At 36.3% G+C, this 22,392-nt stretch overlaps 1 protein-coding gene across 2 annotated transcripts in view; it reads right to left on the bottom strand.

Moving 5' to 3' along the window:
• Positions 1–15,072: 15,072 nt before the first annotated feature.
• Positions 15,073–22,392, bottom strand: part of LOC129254386 (sphingomyelin phosphodiesterase 4-like) — a 30,346-nt gene continuing 23,026 nt past the window's right edge. For both annotated transcript variants that reach the window (XM_054892848.2, XM_054892849.2), the window contains 5 exons: positions 21,203–21,441; positions 19,992–20,213; positions 18,891–19,007; positions 18,034–18,162; positions 15,073–17,171 (listed from right to left, as the gene is read on the bottom strand). In XM_054892848.2, coding sequence (XP_054748823.2) covers positions 16,806–17,171; positions 18,034–18,162; positions 18,891–19,007; positions 19,992–20,213; positions 21,203–21,441 — 1,073 coding nt within the window. In that variant the 3' untranslated portion in view covers positions 15,073–16,805. The remainder of the gene's footprint in view (positions 17,172–18,033; positions 18,163–18,890; positions 19,008–19,991; positions 20,214–21,202; positions 21,442–22,392) is intronic.

Below are 22,392 nucleotides of genomic sequence, written 5' to 3'. Positions count from 1 at the left end.
TAGTAACAGTACCTCTCAGCCAATCAACATCAGAGAAAGATGTCAGATCTGACAACTTGTCGGATGAAAATGTTGATGAAACACTCCCCAGGACGATCATAGATAGTATTCGGATATATAATGTCGAATAAAAAAAATTGTATGAAGCAGAAGTAAGACTCAAGTGAAGTCCCATTTTTCAAATATATATATATATTCATGATTTATATACTATTTCTTTTTCAGCAACTATAGGCGAAAATTAACATCAGAGGCTTTGTGCTTTATATATTGCAGTGGCGTGTTTGTCTAAAGTCAGCCCCCCCCCCCCAAAAAAAAAAAACACTATGCCATTTTGAAGTGATTAAAAGAAAAGAAGAAAATGATTAATTCTAAAATTGATTCATTTCCAAGTGGCATATATAAAGGGCAAGTGTCACAGTAAGTTCATATGCGCATAGGAGAGAAGGAAGAAAGATTTAAAAAAAATGATTAAAAATATGATAAATTTTAATCGGATGAACAACCAAAGAAGCCATAGGCGTCCGACATTTAAAAGGCGCGGTTTCCACACTTGTCCCTACGTCAGATGTTTGCAGATACACCAATCGATCAAAGTTTGTTATTTGGCGAAAATAACGGTTGAACGTCAGTCAAGGGGTATACTTAAACTTGCGTCACTTTGAAACAAGATTATGAATCAATACCGATATAAGTCAATCTACTTTTACAACACTGCTTTACACTTATTCTATCAGATATCTCTTTCATGTAATTTGCAGCTTCACTCCTATAAATGAAAACTTATTTCAGGCCATTTAAAATACTTTTTTTAATCAAGCACGTCATGTGTTTTAGATTTAGATTTTATTCATTTTTCCGTTCACAAAGCACAACAAAATCAAAGTAAAATATCAATCGGAATAATGTATAAGAATTATAAGGTATAAACAATGAGAAATAATAATTATGTTAAACAGAACGGAGGGGCTTGCCAAGAAAAGAAAAGCTTGTATGGGAGGCAAGCCCCTGTAACTTAGTTTCAATACATAGAGGCAATGTTACCATCTCAAATAACGTTAACTCCGTTAGCTTTATAAGAAATGTTAACTTCGAATGTTATTAATTTGGTTTGACAAGAGAACAAAAAGTAATTCGGAATGAGAATTCAGCCCCACTTCCTACATTGGAAACATATATCGACAAAAATACAACAATCGTATTGCGTATTTTTGCTGTGAATAAAAAAAATCAAATCGAATATAATGTGTTTTCATTTGATATAAAGTCAAGACAGCAACAAACTTTGATAAAAAACTTCATGAAAATAAGTTCTAATTTTGTAATATAAAGTCACTCAAATTGACATGATGTTTCTGCTTTGACAATAGAAACCAGCGCTATCGTAGTCAAATTCCTTTAATCATTATGTATTTATTTAAATGAAAAAAGAACAATCAAATAATCAATTCTGCCCCCGGAAAAATGTAATTCAACATTTCTCGAGCGGCATCCGTCATTTCTGAGAGGCTGTGGTCATCTGACATTTCATGCACTGGGCGGGTCGACAATAAAGTGGAAGGGTTTTGTCAACATTTGATCAGGGCGAGTTGCGTATGGTAAAGAATTCTTTGAGTAGGGGCAGCTCAATTTGCTATTGTCCGACCTTTTGTCTAAATAGGCCATTCGTCCTTCTCTTAATATTCAGAAGAGATTAACCTATATGTGGAAAGAAAATCCAACCTGTTTTGTTTTGAGAGTATCAGAATGATCACCCTTATTGCTGCATTGACAAGTATATTAAAATGTCACTGAACCAAAATACAATACACCCAGTGAAAATGAATTATTTCATGTCATCTTAAATAGTTGAAGGCATATATCTACTCGGATATCGCAGGAATGGGAAAACTTTTTTTTTTAATCACTCAAATACCACTTAGTTGTTGTTTCCAATTAAGTGATGTCGTTAAAATTCAGTTGAATTTTGCTAGTTTATTATTTACTTCGATTTTTGAAATGTACTTTATAATGGTACCATTTTAACACATTTACATGTGTATTCCGTGAAAGGAATGATTATGTTTAGACCCACCCCCCCCCCCAAAAAAAAAACAGCCTGTGGCTGAAGAGGGCCATCCAGTCCACGAGTGGAAAATAAATAAATAAAAAGTCTCCAATCTGTGGTTTTTTTAAGAGATAACAACGATGAAATAAACTCCTCAAAAAAAGTTTGGAAATCTGACTTTGATCGATAATCCCTCCTCGGTTTTAGTAAATATCAATGTTTAATTAATATCAATAAATAGAACATTTTATTTTATTTAAAATGATACGCTACATGATATGATTATGGTTCACATGGAGGTGCAGTGCCTTGAAATGTGGGGCAAGGTCAAATTTCAAAATTTGCAAACTGACACAATATGGAAAGTAACTGTTCTTTTTTCAGTGGTGATGATCTGAGTGAGTTTCTCAGCGGTTTCTTTTAATTGTTTTTTATACACCTTAACATCAACATTAACATGGAATCAAACACACCTCTTCACAAGCAAACACATAACAAACAAACAAACAAAGATGCATGGGTATTTCAAACCACGACTCAAACCATGTTATCCCACAGAACCATCATTACAGAAGCAGGGGCTTGATTTGAATGGATTTTCATCACTATTGACACAGAAAAACATGACAAAGGAATCATGTTCTGTATTGACTCTTCATGAATTTTTCTGCTCGTTTTTGCAGCTTTTCAATTCAGACCTCATCCAAAAACTTTTGAATCCTGCTCTTTTCGTGATGGCATGATCATAACAAGTATGGTATCATTTTAAAGAGAATTAAATGATCTTTTGAATGATATCAAATATGCATTGTGTAAAATTGGGAGTTGGGAGAAATTAATGGCCAAACACACATTTACAAACTTTTTTTGAGGGGTATAAGCACATTAAATGCGATTGGTGTTCGCACCTAATAAAGTAATTTTGGAACTTTTGAAAGAAATTGTATCTGCGATAAACCATTTTAAATTTCTCTATTTATATGCCTATAGAGGTCTTGACAAAGTGAGCGAATTACCCCAATGAATAAAATATAAAGAGCTTGATCCCAAAAGGGGCTAATTATAAATCCGTTTTCGCCCAAAATTGATTTTTTTTTTAAATTTATAAATATATATGTATCTTAGACGTGGGAATCAAATGCAGCATATCGCATTTGAAAATAAAAATGGGAAGGTTTTTTTTTTAAATTGACTGCAGATTTGAGTTTTATTCCAAAAGGGGTCCATAAATCAAACAAGTTTTATTCCAAAAGGAGCTAAATTCACTATACGGTTATTCAAAATTTGTTAATTTTGCTGCTTTACAAAAATGTATGCATTCAATTTTGTAGGTACATCATCAGTGCAGATTTTGGTGAATATAACGTAATTTTATTATTTTTATGCATATTTTTGGATTTAGCTCCGTTTGGAGTTAGATATTGAAAGTCACCGTCCTTACAAAAGATTAAAAAATGTATATTCTTTTTCATTTTTGTGTATTTCAATGGATAAACATAAAAAAGATGTGAAATGTACTCTGCTAGCAACATTTAGGTGTTCAATTTTCAATATTAAACATGCTTAAAGTGGCAAAAATTGACATTCTTCTAAGGTTTGATTCCAAAAGTAGCTAAATCCATGAAAAATAATATTTAAAAAAAAGTCTTTAAAATTTATAATGAATTCTAGATTTTTGAAAACATGCGTTTTTAATGAATGTAAGATGATAGTACTATCATTATATATATCAAAATAAAACAGCAGTGGATAAGGGAAAGTAGTGAATTTAAACATTTTGATTTTAAAAAAATGCCAACATTGGATTTAGCTCCTTTCGGGAAAAAACTCTTTACAACTCTTAAGCCAATAACAGGATAATCAAACGCTATATTTTTATTAAAGCCCACCTGCATTCACCTCCCCTTTTCATTTAAAAAAAATGATGACTATAAATTTGTGGATTCTTAGTTTGAATTGCTGAATGTAGCTATTTTACGAGTGACGTGCCTTCTTTCATTTCCGATTAAATTACTGACGATACCATTTACACCCAACTAGAGGGGTATGAGTCAAACATTTTTTTTTTGAGGGGCAACACCTCGTCTGAGGAAAATTTTCAAAAGGTCAAGAGCGAGCTAATATTTTGAGCTCTTAAAAATGAAAAATAATTTTTGCGATAGATTTAGAATTTAATATTCAGAAAATAGTATCACATTTCCCCTTTAATTAAGGTAAAAGAAAGTAGTTGCAGCAAATAACCATTTCACGGCAAAGTTTTTAAAATCAAGGTTAATTGCTACCATAAAATCATAGATCTAGATTTAGTACATCCATCGACATAAAATTATCTTTGTAAAATCATGAAATCTTGAAAACCGATTATTCAGATGATCACTAACACAAAAAGGCATATATGTGAGACGGTCTATTAATATTGCCTGGAAAAATACCCGACATTTCAGTTATGGAATTCCATGCTTATTTTGATCATTTCTCAGCAGTTACATTGTTTTTCTCCGAGCCATTTGGAACATATTATTTTATCTTTATATACAAACACTTGGGTGGTCATTTTATTGGATTCTCTTCGAACTCATTTTTAGATAGTCACCACAATCGGTATTTATCTTTAACTTTTTTTGCTTCTCCTTTTTTATTTTACTTGGTTGAACTTTTTCGTGTCCTGAGCCCCAATGTTACTGCAACTTGTGTTTGATTGTCTCAATAAATGCAGAACTTTAAAAAAATAATAAAACCGATTTCGAATCATGCACGCATTTAGAAATCACGAGCATAAAATCATTTTAACTTTGGAAATCATGTGACTGAGTAAAAGAAAAAAGGGATAAAATTCATATCCAGTTCAAAAGATACAGCAAATTTCGTTATTTTTCGTTTTATTTTAGCTCGACCTTTAACCGTTTACGATGCAAGCAGATTGGATGAAAAATGAGATAATGTATCCATAAGAACATGATACAATATATGGCCCTTTCTAAGGAGAAATCCGCAAAATGTACTCAAACCAGCCTATTTTGCACATTCATGGCAGAATAAAAGTAGGTTTTTGATTAATTTCAGCAAATATACGGAATAAATAGTTGCTACTTTAAACTTACATTGTGCAAAGTTTGATTTGTGTAATAACTTGAGTAGCCTATCAACATTCGTTAGCCTTACAGACGCGGGAATATTTACTTGGAAACCGCGCCCATTGTTCAAACTACATGCCAACATATAATCAAACCAAGTTTTTAAACATCGAAAATTATTACTCAACAGTTGAATTAATAGGCCAATAATCTTTCTGCCTCTTCTATGAAATATATATATATACAATTTTATTTCATCTTTTTTATTAATACAAATTCTCTGAGGAAAAACTAAACTAACGGAACCAAACTCTATGACGAAAAGGGACTATACAATTTAAAATGTTTAGCCTCATTTTTTTGTTTATTCTATATAGTCAATGTTTAAATTTGAAGATATTAAAGGTTGACATACTCTTGTACCATCTGATCTCAGTTCACATATGACGTCATTTAATCAGTATCGTTAACATGTATCGTGCCAATTCCCCATAGGCCATAAAGTTAACTGTGTGAAGTCACGTTTCAACATTGAAACACGCCGCCATCAAGCAATTACATACGTCAGGTGCATTGACAATTTTTATCCAGGAAAAAATATAAATTGGTATTCTGAACTCGAAATTTAAATAGATAATGCTGGAACGAGACATGTGTAGATTCTAAAGGAAAGAAAGCCTGACCATGCAGTCAAATAAATTCAAATGAAACCTGTTTGATTCTCGCTTGAAAGTGCGTTTATCAATCATCATAAACAGCATCACAAAATTATATGAGCAAGGGTTATTCACTGTCAACCATCATGTACACAGACAACCCCCCTGATAAGATAATTACACTGGCTGAAAGTAAAAAAAAAATCGAATTGAGCATAAGTCTCTGACTATCACATTCAAATGTCTCAATGACAAGCTCCACCATACCTGTCAGACTTCCTAACAGTTCGCCAATCAATGTACAACACTCGGTCATCATCACATATCCCTCTTCACCATGTTCACATCCCCCGGACATTCAAATCAGTATATAGGTGATAGTTCATTTTCTGTGTTTGCCCCAAAATATTGGAATAGATTACCCCATAAACTTAGACAATGTCCTTCTATTGATGTGTTTAAGAAGATGCTTAAATCTCATTTGTTTTAATATATTGCAAGTGGTGTTTCATTTTTTGTAGCTTTGTTTTGAGTTTTTACCGATTGTATTTGTTTTGTCATTTGTACAGCGCTTTGTAACTTTGGAAAAGGCGCTTGATAAGAAGTAATTATTATTATTATTAATCAAAATTTCTTAAGAGCCATTTAAAATTATTTACATAGTGGAGTGGAATATTCTAGATTAAGCCGGGTCATGCATGGATGGATGTATGCAACATGCCCGTAATAATAGCAAACATGGTTGGAATTTTCATTTCAACTCGAATACGTATCATATCTTTGCAGTTTTAACAATAAGACTGGGATAATTTTTTAGGCTTGAATATTTGGGGAGGGGAGGGGTGGGGGTTAAGGCCCCCTTCAAGATCTCAGCCGTTGATGGCGCGATCGCAATTGAAATTGAAACGCACACCACCTAAAAAAGGAGGTATATTTGATTGTTCCAAAATCATTTTATTAATTTTTTTAAATAATTAAATGTTTTAATTTATGCACGAAATTATAATTCTTCTATAAATCGACAAATAAAGCCCTTGAAGTGATATTTTTTGTTCAAAGACTCATTGAGGGATTCTGATCAGGTTTACATAATAAAGACATTTTCTTCTTTTATTGTTTTGGTATACACTAGCGCGTCGCACAAAAAAATTAACGGCATTCAAGCATTATATTAAATGTCTTTTGGCCCCTAAACTACACTTCAGTTTCAGGTTTAAAAAAATGGTTTAATTCCTTTCCTTGTATTTATTGTTGATTAAAGATATCATATTTGATTGAATATATCATGCCATCACTTTCTATCTAATCTAAGTATGGGCCCGCAAGTTGTGGTTAGTCTACAGGCACAGACTCATATTTGACACTTCAACCAATAACAGGTCTAGAGTGAAGACTAGACTCCAACGAGTCTGTCGGTGTTAAATAAGAGAGCCAGCCACGGTGAGTGAATCTAGTCTCACTACTTCAGACTCTGCATTATGCAGTATGCGAATTGCGAAAACCAAGGGTCTGTGCTTGCAGACTAAGTTGTGGGCCCAAAATCTAATAAGGAAATAAAAAAAATAAGAGAGAGAGAATGAAGACAAAATTGAACTATGTACTTTATTCAATGTAATAGCAGAACTTGGATTGAGAGGTTTTCTGAGTGCTGAAAGAACTTATATCTGTGTTCAATTGACGATATCGCATAAAATTTAAGCAACTTGTATGAAACAAGTGCACTAGTTTACGATGATAAAAGGAAATACAATGTGATTAGGTAATTTTCACATTTTATTTTTGTGGGACACGCTGTATTTCCTTGTTTCAACTTTTTTTTTCAATGGGAATTCTGTGATCATAAAAATTGATCTTAATCAGTAATAGTAAAAATTATGATACACTCGATACAGTTATGAATTTGGCTAGAAACTGAATTTACATTGGATTACATGTTTTGGGTCCGGACAGTATGGATGCTCTTTCAGAATAAGCGAGTTTTATCATGATTTTTTTACTTTTTGAATTCCAAATGACTTTTTAGCCTATTTATAGAGAACCTTCTCTGGAAATCATGACAAAATCATCCCCGAGAAAAGAAGTAACAAACATTCAAAATGTCACCCTGTAATAGTTCGCTGCGCTGTCTATTCAAGTGGAAGACCAAATGATTCGGGCTTTAACGGTATAATTGGAAGCTGAACTGTGTAAAATTGGGTTTTAGATTAGTCTAACTATTTTTGATTTCCTCTATTCTTTCCCTCAACTCTGATGGATCCGTATATGCTAAGCAAATAAAGATTCGTGATGAGATATTGAATTCTTAATATGCGAGGATATTGGTTGATAAAAGTAAATATTTTAGATTTCTTTATAGATAAACATTATACTTCTACATTTTTTAACACATCCATGACATCCCGGTCGCTTCTGTCTGGTGTTTAATAATCTCAATGATACTAATTTGTTTAATTGAAAATCACCTCGAAAAGCATGAGAGCGAGAACATGGAGAAGGTGATCTAGAGACACTCTGGCACACGTACATTTTTTGTTTGATGTTTAAAAAAGTATGGTTGTCAAATTATACATGGAATCCCCCCCCCCCCATTAAAAAACTTGGAACAATTAATGCAATTGCAACGAATTTAATATATCTTACCTTTAAAGATTTAGTAACGTTGGCTGTTTTAACTCTAGTAAGACTGTGGTATTTTGGAGTATGGGAAGGTGGGGGGGGGGGGCAGGCTGAAGATCGACCCCCGTCAAGATCTCATCCGTCGATCACGCGATCGCAACCAAAAGCGACCTTCACGTCACGTTGATCGTCGTCGATCGCTCACATGCGCGCGCTCACCCATCACACCCCACCCATTTACTCACACCATAACATACACACACACACCCTCACCTTCCTCATTTTTTCAACATCAGCCTGCCCCCCCCCCCCACGTTCCCATCCTCCAAAATACCACAGTCTTATTAGAGTTAAAACTGCCAACGTTACTAAATCTTTAAAGGTAAGGTATATTAAATTCGTTGCAATTGCATTAATTGTTCCAAGTTTTTAAATGGGGGGGGGGGGGGGGATTCCATGTATAATTTGACATTCATACTTTTTTAAAACATCAAACAAAAAATGTACGCGTGCCGAGTGACTCTCGATCACCCATTCCATGTTCTCGCTCTCATGCTTTTCGAGGTGATTTTCAATTAAACAAATTAGTATCATTGAGATTATTAAAGACCAGACGGAAGCAACCGGGATGTCATGGATGTCTTAAAAAATGTAGAAGTATAATGTTTATCTATAAAGAAATCTAAAATATTTACTTTTATCATGCGCTGCCTCACATACACACCCACACACATGAGCGCAAATAGATTGAATAACAGTGCTATACATGGTCATGATTAAAGGTTTGTGTCCCATTAAAAAAAGAATGCTTCATGCTATGGGCTGTCGAAGACACCACAGTCATATCGTGGACATAAAAAGGACATAAGAAAATGATGGGGAATTCGAACTCAGGAAATGCACGGTTCGTATTCAGTGAAACTTTTAATCATTTTATCATTAAACAAACCTATGACCCAATAACCAACGTAGTTTATGCCTTATTTTATGCATTGAAACGTTTGCATACACAAAAGGAATAGTTTGAATCCTATCGAGACGCTGAATTTCATAGCCCACACTGCATTTGTATAGGTTAAATTATGGCTATTAGCTCCATGGTTAAATATCATTTTTAACTACTCAATAGTCACAAAGCAGTAAAGTGCAACTCATATGACGCCATACTAAAAAACTGCCTGTTAACAGTATTGTAATAATGTAAGTAATTTGGTTCATTAATATATTTATTCAAGTTTCTTAGTTCATCTGTTTGCGCCATTTAAACTAAAATTTCGACTATAATTATGTTTGATCAACCAAGAAAGGGGCTGAAGTTGAGGATAAGTTTCCATTAAATTGGTAATATTGAATCTGAGCTAATACTAGTGAATGGAGGTGATGCGTCAATACAAATAAAACAGTTCTCAGTAGTGTCATGATTGTCACATGCATGGTTAGATGAATGATCAGATGAGAGACAATTAAATAACAGAGTAAATAACTATATAATTGTGTGTGGGAGTTCGAACCGGCCTATTTATTTGAAGCAACAAAATATTCCCCGGATAATCAAAGTTTCAAATTTCAGGGAGTGGTTATATTTGTACATGTATAGACTATTTGATTTTGAAACGGCTCGACTCTCAAAGTATTGTTCCTTTTTAACAGGGGGTGAAGAAGTAAAATACTTGTCGGCAGTGGGCGGTAAAAAAAGAAAAAAAAAGAAGAAGAAACATATATCGACAGGAAAAGTCCAAAGTGTGAGATTCATTGTTTTCCCACGAACGTCGAGACTGCTTGATTTTTATTTGTAAGACGCTAAATTATAAAGGAATTTTTCATGAAGAGGAGATATTCACAGTTGCGTGACTCATAGCCCCCCCCCCCCCGTTCTCTCTCTCTGAAAATTCGATACTTATTCGCGAAATAAGACAAATATTCAAGATCTAATTTTATCTATTTATCATTATTGTTACAATATGTGAAGAGTTTGGTTGCAAAAGGGGTAAGGTCCACTTTTGACCAAAATCATGTTCTTTTATTCTCACTTATTGCAATATTCTTATGTGAAACTAAATTGTCATGATGTACTACCCTATCATGTGGACATAAAATTGGGTGTAAAAGAAATCTACCTGTCTTCGAAAATTCGGGAACATTCGCGGGGAAATTCGGCTTGTTTTAAAATGTTCAAAAGCAGCCGAATACACTCCAAAATAGGCCTACTCCCGAATGTGACCTTAATAAATTTCATTCGGGTCCGATTTGGGATGTATTCGGCGATATTTAATTGGATTAGAGGAGGCATTCGGAGTATTTTGGGCAGATTCGGACCTATTTCGTCTCATTCGGGGCGTAACGGCCCGAGGTCGGCGCATTTGGCCATGTTCTCTTCGATTCGGTTCAACATTCGGGTCATCATTCGGCTGTAATCGGAGCAATCGGGACACATTCGGCTCGATTCTAGGCACATTTGGCCCGATTCTTGTCAATATTCGGGTGGCATTCGGCTTTGTTCGGGATGGCCCAGAATTGATACGGGTCAATTCTTGGCGTTTCTGCGCCGAATCGGGACCTATTCCGGACCCATTCGTCTCTATTCGGGGAGCTCCCCGAATCATAGACGAATAGGTTCCGAAAACACCGAATCCAGCCAAATCAGGCCATATTATTTACTCGGGAGAATTCGGTTTGGGTGTAACTCTATAGCTTTAATTAGCTTTGTGCGAACTCGAAGACGCGAAAAGAATGTGCCGCGACGTCTCCTTATAATAGGGACTAGCGAGTTTTAGCAAAAATCTGGGACGCGACATTAGGGTCCGGTAACATAAAAGTTAACGATTATAATCATAGACTCGATTTTAAAATTGATTTTACATTATTGTCAATAGAATCGAACGTGGAAACCTGTTCTACAATCATTGCTAAGCTTTGTGTTACAGGCCCTATAGATCTGCTTTTCGTGTGCAAAATTCTTTCATACGACACCAGCATGCCATTCCAAATTGTTAAAATCCCGCTTTCATGCATCTACGACTGGTCATCATAGCATATGCCCGCCTGAGCTCGCGGCGGGGCGCGACGGCGGGGCTGTACTATAAATGACTACGGCAGCTAGCTGGAGACATGCGAAACGTAGATTATGACATGGATAAGAAAGTGGTTTTTCAAAAAAATCGAGTACTTTTGAGTGAGGAAAAACTAACTGAATTCAGACTTAGATATAATCATTACAGTCCATCGAATCGATGTTGCATCTAATGTGGATTATTGGTAGATCACTGGCAATTATTGATTCCAGGGGTCAGATCACCTCTCCAGCAAAACCATTTCGCATGCATTAATATTATGTACACAGCATATGCAATAGGACTATCCGTCTGAAAACCATCCGAATTAGTGTTTTTTTCTTTTGCCTGCTCCTCGATCCTACACAAACGATATACCTCTAGCACACAATGTAATGGGCGTTATGTTTTACTTTTCCCCGAAATGTGGGATTAGATTCAAATTCCCGGGGGTACCACTTACATTGACGAGTGGATACCAGGCGCGACCATGGGGTTTCGAAAACTGAGTACCCTAAACAAGGGAAGCAAGCCTTTTCCAGAGTACGAAAATGCATCCCTTAACAAGTATTTGGCTTGTGAGTGAAACCCTACAAGTATTGAAAATATATCCCCTTTTTCAATATTTTAAACATCGTTTTTGACACCCTTATAACGTTACATAGGCCTATACGTAACGTACTTGCCCACTCTTTACCTATTTACGCGTGGTCGACCGCGCCTGGTATCCACTCGTCAATTTAAGTGGGCCCCCGGGCGGCCTCTCGAGCTATGGGAGGAACCGAATGTGGCTCTGGAAAGTCGTCCTAAATCGGATATATCGCCGTTACCATAGTAGCAACCAGAATTTTGCACACGAAACGCAGATCGAATGTTTCCGTTGCAGATACGAAACGAAAAAAATTCTCATGTCACACAACTTGCATTGCAGGACAGTGTTTTACGACCATGACGACGGGCCCAAAAGTCTCTTCCAAAATCAATATACCGTCGTAAAGTCCAACTGCGTTGCTCAGCGAAAAGTGGGGACTATTCGCACTGCGACACAGAATCAATCCTAGACGCAGCAAACCAGTGCACTGAAAAAGCAAGTCAAATCAAAATGGAAACATGCATGGCAGCTAGGTCTTTGTCGAAAGTTGTCGAATCCGAACAGCACTTTCATCCGACGTTTTTGGAGCTGACGAAAAATACAAATACATGTATGTTGTTTTTCCAGAGTCACGGACGAAACTGCCGTTTCAATTCACCACCGGACCCTCGACAAAGAATTCATTGTCATGAAGGGCATTTCACTGACAATAGATTTTCTACGTTCCAGAAATCGTCTGCAAGGCTGTTCCCTTTATTCGCAACTCATTTTTAGACCAAATTTGCGATCATATGCCCGGGTAAGCGGTTCCAAAGTTAGGTAACAGTTGTAGTGCATGTCAGACTCAAAAGGTGCTCTTAGAATATCAAATTTCTTGTACAAATTGGTAATTTATCATCATTTTCTTTATTAAAAATTCTACTAATTGAATCTTGTGTTGTCGCCACAATTTTCATGGAAAAAGGTACAAAAAGTCAAAAAAATTATATAAATAAGAAATTCATACAAGAATAAAATGTATGAGTAATTTACCTTTGAAATTATATTTTCTTTCACAGCTTAGCTTTTAAAGTTTACATAGGTCAAGAAGTGTCTGGATCAGATTTACATTTGGACCTTTATTTCTTGATTTTTGTTTTAAATTTCATGCAAAAATTAACACAAACAACGGAATTATCCAATAAAAAATAATAATAAATAATTTATTTGTAGATTGTTCCATGGACAACATGCGTAGCATTTTTTTGCACGATCGCGCAGTCGACGGCAGAGATCAGAAGATGTGAACATTGGAGGCCCCTCCAAGGTTCTTCATTAACTACAAAAACAGCCCGGCCTAGTTGGGGTTAATTGAGAGCACACGAGAATGCCTCGATATACTTATGTATTTTACAAAAGGATAGAAAGTAATTTATTTTGGAAAACAAGCACTGTAGTTAAGCTCCCATCCCATGACTCCTGCAGAGTATAGTTATTATCATTGCTTTGATTTCCGTTCCGTTACAAAACAGTTAATATTATTGTTATTTGCATCATCATCCCAAGTACATGTATAAATTTCACAGTTAAATTGTATATTTTAACCATTAATACTGCAGCTATTTCATCAAGATCACGACCATCACTGTCATCATCACCACTACTATGATCGCCATGACAATCACCATTACCATTATTAGCGTCATCATCATTATCAGCTTCACCACCAACAGTAATCACCATCATCACCATTATCATCAAGGACCCCATGGAAGAACAGTGGTAATTTGTTAATACCGCTGAAATGGGCCATCCTCCATATTTTATATGATTTGTTAAATTTGATCATGTATACATTTTATACTTTTTATATGGAAATAAAAACAATCATCGTTATCACCATCACCATCAACACTACCATTATCGCCATTCTTGTAACAACAATCATAACCATCACAACTGCCATCATTATCACTGTCATTAACCATCCATGACCTCCATCACTTCACAACAAAATAATCATTGTCATGATCATAATAATAATAATCTTCATCACATCAGTTAAACATCAACAAGACTACAACCGCCAACAAAAAACAATCCTCATGTCCATGACAAAACACATAGGCCCGAATTCACAAAGGTGGTTTTGAAAACCCACTTTTGAGTCCATGGTTTATGCAGATTTCCTGTATAAATTATGCTTAATTTAGCGCGTATCGGGCGCGTATATAAAACATGTCCAATGCTGATGCGCGCATTTGTCACAGTGCGCCAAATTGACGCGTTACCATGGTTAGATACGCTTTTTTATTCATGAGTCCACTGTTTTTATTCATGAGTCCACTCTTCAAACAGTGGACTCATGAATAAAATAGCGTAACCATGGTAAAAGGTGTCAATTTGGCGCACTGTGACAAATGCGCGCATTCAAAAACCACCTTTGTGAATTCGGGCCATTAGTATCCAAGTTTGAACACAAAAGTTTGGCCGGAACATCAATGGAAAAAATGACCCCAATCAAACCAAATCTACTTAACTCACTCAGAAAATTAACAAATTCAAACTTTTAAGCACTTCAAATTCAATATACAAAATTGGGTTTATTTCAAGGAATATACAAAATGTTTTTCATTAAAACCATCACATTCCCCCACCCCACCCCCCACAATGCTGGCATTTTGGATACTTAGTAATTGAACTAGTAATTGATATCAGGAGCTCGGAGGTCCACTGGACAATGCGCAGAGAAGAATACGGACTATTCAGTTGAACTTCAAATGCGATCCATCATCCAAGGTAAGCCCTAGTGTCTCATTGAGGTTTCTTATAACTTTGAAAGAGACTTTAATTAATGCATGGCACTGAGCACACTGTGGTTGTCCTATCTATCAGGATTAACGTGAAGGAATAACATCACAACAAGGATGCATCTTGCACGTATGCATCGCACACAAATTGCTAATGTGTTCTGTCTACAGAATGGAATGTACCGGCCGGTGGAGTGATAAACCTCATATCACAAACAAAGTCAATGATTCAGGAGAGAGAAGAAACATGTCTGACATAGAAACTGTATTTACAGGTATACAAAATAGCACCATGTGAGTTAACAAATATTAAGGGACCCTCAAGGGACAAATCATTGGGAAATTGAATTGTACAGGATTTGCAATGGGCTCATTTACTTGCTATCTAGAATACATCCAACATGCCGACCTGTCGGACAGTATCTTTGGTTTGCGAATATAGCTACATATTGAGAGCCACTAAAACAAAATTGATTTAATTGAAAAAAAAATTTCAACGTGGCAATGATGTATGATGTGAAAAATTTGATATAGCTTGTATATATTTTACTTAAAATCTTGCTTTTATCAAGTCTGTCTGTAGATCAGGTGATTGCTCATGGGAGGACATGTAATAGAGGTTTCAAAAACTATATAACGGACAAAGAGTTTGTACTGTCATTGGAATGAGCAAAAAGGGCTGTTTTTCCTTTTCATCATGTGTGACATCGTACATCTTGGTCGCATGGCCAACTTGAGGATCTTCGTAGCCTAGCGTCCTTGATATTTAAATGCTCTTACAGTTTTCAATCCATTTCCTCCCATACTTTCATTGGTCTGTTTTCAAACAGGCCCAACTTGTCCAAAGGGTTTCATTGATCTTTCATGTAATTAGAGGACGAAGACATTGAACATCATCAATCAGAATGTTACATATTGATTCAATATTGTTTTCAAAATAACATCTAAGCCCTAAATTGAGCAAACAAGATCTTGGACCTTTTGCATAAAATTTGTTGCCATTGAAAAACTCTGGCAAATAAACAAAGACTATGGCAAACAAAATTATGCTATTGACACTTAACATATTGAAAAACTTTCAGAGTTTTTCTTTCATGCAAAAGGGCCCTTGAATGCAAAATTCTTCACATATTTCTTGGTGATAAGCTGCACTTTACCATCAATCTTATATCATTATATTTATTGAAATATCACCGAATATTTGTATACACCTAAGTTCTTATACAGGGCCGATTAATAATGCATGCAGTATATACAACATACAAGAATCTACAGGCATAATAATACTGTGAATGTGCAAGCTGGACCTGGAAAGGTAAAGGTGTACACAAATATTCTGAAATATCCAAACTGCTGCATTAATTTTGTTTATAATTTACAATAGCAAGTACATTGAATGTGCATAAGTAACTTTTCATCATGTTTGAAATTATTTTGTCATACACAAAAAAAGTTTTTATACTTCAAATGTGATTGATTGGTGGGGATTTTTTACCTGATTGCTAAGAAAGCATGAATGCTTGTAAGCAAGCAACCAGAGGACCGACGGCTTAAGGTCCTCTCCGAAGGACCTGGTAATGAGGATTAATGCCTTACCAAAGGGCACTAGCGCACCAAGTGGGAATCGAACCCGGGTCACCGGAATACGAATCCCCCGCTCTACCGACTGAGCTATCGCGCCTCTTCATATCTTATATCTCTATTGTACCATCACTTCACATATGATTTTCCTTTTCTCAAGATATAATGCACTTTTGAAAATTACTCTGGCATTATCTTATAAGGCTGGAGTGCTATTCATAATTGCATTAATATATCCCCCTAAAGAGAGACACAGAGAGACAGGGGGGGGGGGGAACACACAAGTTGCACTAGTGTGACAGCAGAAGAGCTTAAGTTTTTCATAAATGAAGATATAAATAAAGAGCAAATTCTATGGGTTGCATGAAAATTAAAGAGTTCTCAATGTGCTTTGACAACATCAGTCACCATGTTGATGATGATAATGCTGAAGATAAGCCTCTTCTCCTCTCTCATCTCCTCGAAGATAAGTAAATAACGAGCCTAGGAAACCAACAAAGAGGGCTGCTGCCAGTAGGAACGCCACGAAGCCTGTCGGCATGATGTCACAGAAATAGACGAGGAGGAGATACAGAATGGCAAGATACGTCAAGGTTCGATAATTGGCCAGGAAGCGCAGACTCAGTCTTGGACGGTACCACGATGGCACTCTTCCGGAAGGGTCACTTGGATGACAATGAGGGTTTCCTCTGGGGTTGAAGTACCAACGGGCCATGGCTCCAAGCAAGCCACCTTGAGAACAGATCTCCAGAAGCTTGTCCCCAAACTGGAAAGAAAGAGGACACAAATACAAAAGGAATGTATCACTTGCAATTATCATTATGAGCAGTGGCCTGTATTGTAAATAAATCTGTTTATCAATCGCTATTAAAGGTTTGTGTCACATGACCTAAATGACACACTCTTTAAAGTTTCATTATTCTCATCCTTTTCAACCCCTGACACACTGATCTCAATACAACCCTCGTTTCCAGCAATACAAAAGTTTGCTGATTGTTATCGCACATATTGGATCAGTCAAATGTCAAAACCTTGAAACTGGTATTTCCTCTGCTCTCAGTGTATGAGCACGTATGAGCTAAATTGCAACCAAGAGAGCTGGCTTGATAAAAAAAAATAGTTCATCTGGCCAAAGTTGTTTTGTTCATACCTTCACCTAGGAAACAGTTTTGATTTACATTGATGACTCCCTTAGTAACGTTGACGGTACATGTATATAACTGCTACATGTCTATTATTATTTTCTTAAGATGCAGAAGATCCCCCAAAACACAAGCCGAGACCTATTTTGCTGATGTTTTCTCCCGGGGGTCACTGCCATTGCACAGTGGACAGCATCCGCAAGAAAAAATACACAGAAAAGGGGTTGTAATTTGCCGATAGGACCAGAACCCCTTAATCACAATGGCCTCACACACGGATAGACTATGCAACTTGCAAATCTGGGACATCTGGACAAAAATCCCTGTTTAGAGTGTACAAATCTAGGACATCTCAAGGGGATATCTGCACAAAATCTGAGTTAGAGTGTCCTCAGGACGATTCTCATGGATGCTGTCCACTCTTCTAATGGCAGTGACCACCCCAGGAGTTTTCTCAGGAATGTAAAGAACTTAATAGCCACTTACAGCATCATTGAACTGACAAGAGAGTGCATGCAACATCCGCACGAGGGCAGCATTCTCATAGCTTCTGATTGGTTGAAGGTCAGGGTCCCCTTGGAAATTTACATCAGAACTTCTAAGTCTGTTAATAAGCTAGAAAAGTGAAATACAAAAAGAGGTTTATATAACAAAATTAGATGGATTTTGAAGTGCGTGCATTCAAATTTCATAACTCTGCCAATGGCAAATCATGAATATACACATGGGCAATTCCATAGGTTGGTGGACATGAGCTCAATGTGTCTTTGTACATATAGCCCATCTGAACCGTAACGTGAGTAACCACTTTATCTGCACCCCTAGTAAAAACCATGTGTTCTTTATATTTTTTATTATATACAAATTTGTCTCCCTAATATACTTCTTTGAAATGGATATAATCACCTTTCATAAAAGCCTTGCATGAGGACACTTTTCACTTATGTCCACTTTTCATTTTATGCATGTCCATATCATGTAACATGAGTAACCGACACATTTCAAAGATTTGCCAGGAGCATAATGAAATTTCCCAAGTTTTGTTTTTATACAAAGGATAGTCAGACTGCGTTCTATGTTGTGATATAGAGATGTTTAGTTCCTATCAATAATAATGGAGTTACAGCTCCAAGTATGAGTCAAGGTGTCTCCAAATGTAACATGAGTAACCGTGGAATAGCCCACATGAATTCTAAAATTTTCAATTAATGAACTCTGTGATCTTTGACCTGGACAAAAGATCTATTCAGATCATGGTCTACGACTCTTGCAATACTCATACTGATGAATGCAATATTTATGATAAACTATTCAAAGGCAGTCAACATTATATAAATAATTACTTGGAATCTTCCTAGTGGGGTGAGCTGTCCATCCATCATATCTGGTGGTAGGTGTTGATCACGACCGATCTGACCGACGTTCCATGCCATAGTATCATCAGGATGAGGCAAAGGCACCTGTGAGATTAAAGAGCAAGGTATAGATCAAGACCATTGCTGACAATGACTGCAGGGACATAGCAAGGGGCAGTGGCCCTGGATACCACTTTCAAGTTGACGGGGGAAAAGGCAAAAGGAAATATAAAAGGAGGAAGCAATAAAAAAATTGAAAATGCAAAGTGAAAAACAACTAAGCCACTTGAGAAAATAAATCTGAATGTTCCCCAGGTGTTGTTTTTCCTCAGTGAAAGACTTGTATGTTCCCTGTAACCCATTTTTATTCCTTATCCATGGGGATGACTTTTAGACTTGATTACAATGATCATTGTGCGCGATCGAGTGTACGATCATGTACTGAGCCTTTTGTTTTCAACCCCACGTCCCCGTCTTACAAAGAGTTGCAATTGATCCTAATGTATCAACCACAACTACGGAAAGCCAGCAATACCAACATCTATTAATGTATATGTATGTTTGTTAAAAAAATGTTTTTCTAGATATGTATACTCATACATTCGTTTTCTTGACAACTCACTGTGCTCCACTTTCTTTATAAAGGACATTGTGCAAATTTCCTGTAGGAAAAGTTATGACGATGATGGATTTTCATATAGTTGTAATAGACAGGGTTAAACAGAGCTCTTTGTGAAATGGGACCCTGGTCTGATTAATATAAGATCTTCTTGGTAAAATCAGTGGCAGGTAGAGAAAGTTGAAAGATTTGGACAGCTGTTCCGAATAGAATTGATAAATAGGTGGCAAAGCTGTTGTAATTTTTGTTACAAGACAATGCCTCTTGTTTTTTTAAACATGCAATCAGAGATAAAGTAGTAATGTAGATACTGATTTTTTTTTAAAGATTATCAAGATGAAATTTTAACATAATTTCAAGAAATGAATGTTTCCAAACTATTCTTGTGAGTTGCGAAGCAAATGTGTAATTTTAATTTTCAAATCAATCTTGGGGACTCCGAGAGTATCACATTACGAAAATGCCCTTACATCAAATATATCTGACAGAAATTCTCCTGAGCTCTGGAGGTACGCCTCGGCTTTGCGGGTGTCGACCGGACCAATGTCGTCAAAGAGGGCGCTATGATTAGCATGTCTAAGGCTGCTGCTGAAGAATGATTTGATAGTCTGAGTGATATCTCCTAAGCTAGGTCCTGCCATGGTCTTGACTGTAGTCTGGGCTTGAGCGATGAAACCAAGCAGTTGCTCAATCTGGAGGTGTTGCAAAAAGAGAGATAAGCTTAATCTTCAAACAGATTGTAATAATAATAATAATAATAATAACAATAACAATAACAATAATAATGATAATGATGATGATGATGATGATGATGATGATGATGATGATGATGATGATGATGATGATGATGATGATGATGATAATGATAATAATAATAATAATAATAATAATGATAATAATAATAATAATAATATAATATGGCCCATTTGATGTATGTAGTTCAGTTACTGCGCTTGATACATATTATTTGTACATGGTTATCCATAGACTTACAGTTACTTTTCATTCAACATTTGATTGGATCTCTTATGTTCTAGGGCAATGGAATGATAAAAGATAGCATTCATATCTGTGAACACAACTTATATGAAGTCATTTGCATAGTTGGAAAAAGTAGATCTAATGCTGCATGATGATTATGTAATTTACTGCACTGGAGTCAGGTTATGATCTCTCCCCTTTCGTTTCATGACCTCCATCATTTTCAAGCTCAGTCTCCTACATTTCTATTGATGATATCTTTTCAGTTCGTTAAAATACATGTACATGTTTCAACTTTTCAAAAAAAAGAGAAAAATTCCCAACTATAATTTATGAGTGAATTAGAACAAAATTCTTTGTATTATTTTGATCGAAAATGTTTGCCTATTTTTACGTTTTGTTGAAAAAAAATTGTATTGTATGTATTATTTGGTTATTGAAATGAGGAAACGATATACAACAAAATAACTTGAATAGACTGATCATCTCAAATCATCCCTGTTTACTCGCTGATTGAATGCCCAATAATAGAATAATATCACTACTAACACGGCTGGTCATTACACTCAAATCATGACAGCTCATCATCAGTAATTAGTACATCTACACAATGGGCTACATAAATGACCGGTAATGTATACATGCACAGTCAATCACAGCGTTACAGTCAATTTTGTCATTGTGTAAAATGACCACTTACCATTGCCTTGCCGCTTGAATCAAAGAGCGGTCTGTACATGAACCCGGGTGCCTCTTCCTCTAGCAGATGGGTGTAGAGTCTGGTCCCCATCGCCAGGAGGGTGGGTGGTAGGTGGGTAGATGATGGTATGGAGGAGGATAAAGACATGAAACTAGGGTTGGTACCGAGACCCCCTCCTCCTCCTCCTGAGGTGTAGGGTTGCGATGGGTGACTTAGAAGGTCAATGAGATTCTCTTCAGCTGGGCGGATAAAGGAAGGTTCAGAAGATTGGAGGAGGCATGCTATAATGTAGCTCAGTTGGTAGAGAAGTGGTCTTGAAAACCAGTGACCCGCGTTTGATTCTCACTCAGTACGCTGGTGCCCATCTGTAAGGCATTTATCCCTATTATCAGGTGGGTATTTCCTTGAGACGTTCGTAAGTTATGAGCGACTTTAGGGACGACTTGTGAGTCTTGCTTGTGGTAAATGATTAGCCTAGTGCGCATTAGTTCTCAAGGACCACCGGTCCTTCATGAATGTTTGTGCATAGATTTACGAAACACCCACCAGCTCCCACTGTTTCCAACACATTTAGACAATTCATCTTGCACGTCTTTACCCCAACAAGTGTCTTGCACATCTTTAGCTCTAGACCTATGTGTGTGCCAAGTTTCATGAGGAGAGACCTGCGGGTCATGGTGATTCAGTTCGCTTTTCACCTCCCAGGCACAGGTGACGCCAAACAAATAATAATAATAATAATGAGCATAGGTCACATAATGAAGAAGTAGTTTAACCTGCATGTTTATTCATTAATTGTTGTAATATGCCATTAACATGGCAACACAATTTCCGACACACAAACAAATATTTCTTGTACATATTTACCTCAAGACCAATGTGTGAGCCAAATTTTATGAGAATTGGTTGAAGACTGATGGAGTAGTTTGAACACCAAGAGTTTTACATAATTTTTGCCATAATATACCGTTACCTTGCAACGCAATTTCTAACACATACGAAAAATGTGTCTCGCACATCTTTCCAAAAGATGAAAGTGTGTTCCGAATTTTGTGAGAATTGGTTGTAGCTGACGAAGTTGTTTGATGCTAAAGATTTGCAACTGACCGACCGCCCGACAGTACGCTGATTCATATACCCCTTCAAACTTCATATAATTACAGCAAAAACGTAATGTTTGGCAACTCCAC

This window comes from Lytechinus pictus, chromosome 2 (assembly GCF_037042905.1).
Source record: "Lytechinus pictus isolate F3 Inbred chromosome 2, Lp3.0, whole genome shotgun sequence".
Lineage (NCBI taxonomy): Eukaryota > Metazoa > Echinodermata > Echinoidea > Temnopleuroida > Toxopneustidae > Lytechinus > Lytechinus pictus.
Note: the sequence above shows the minus strand (reverse complement) of the source record. Positions and strands in the feature narration are given on the sequence as shown.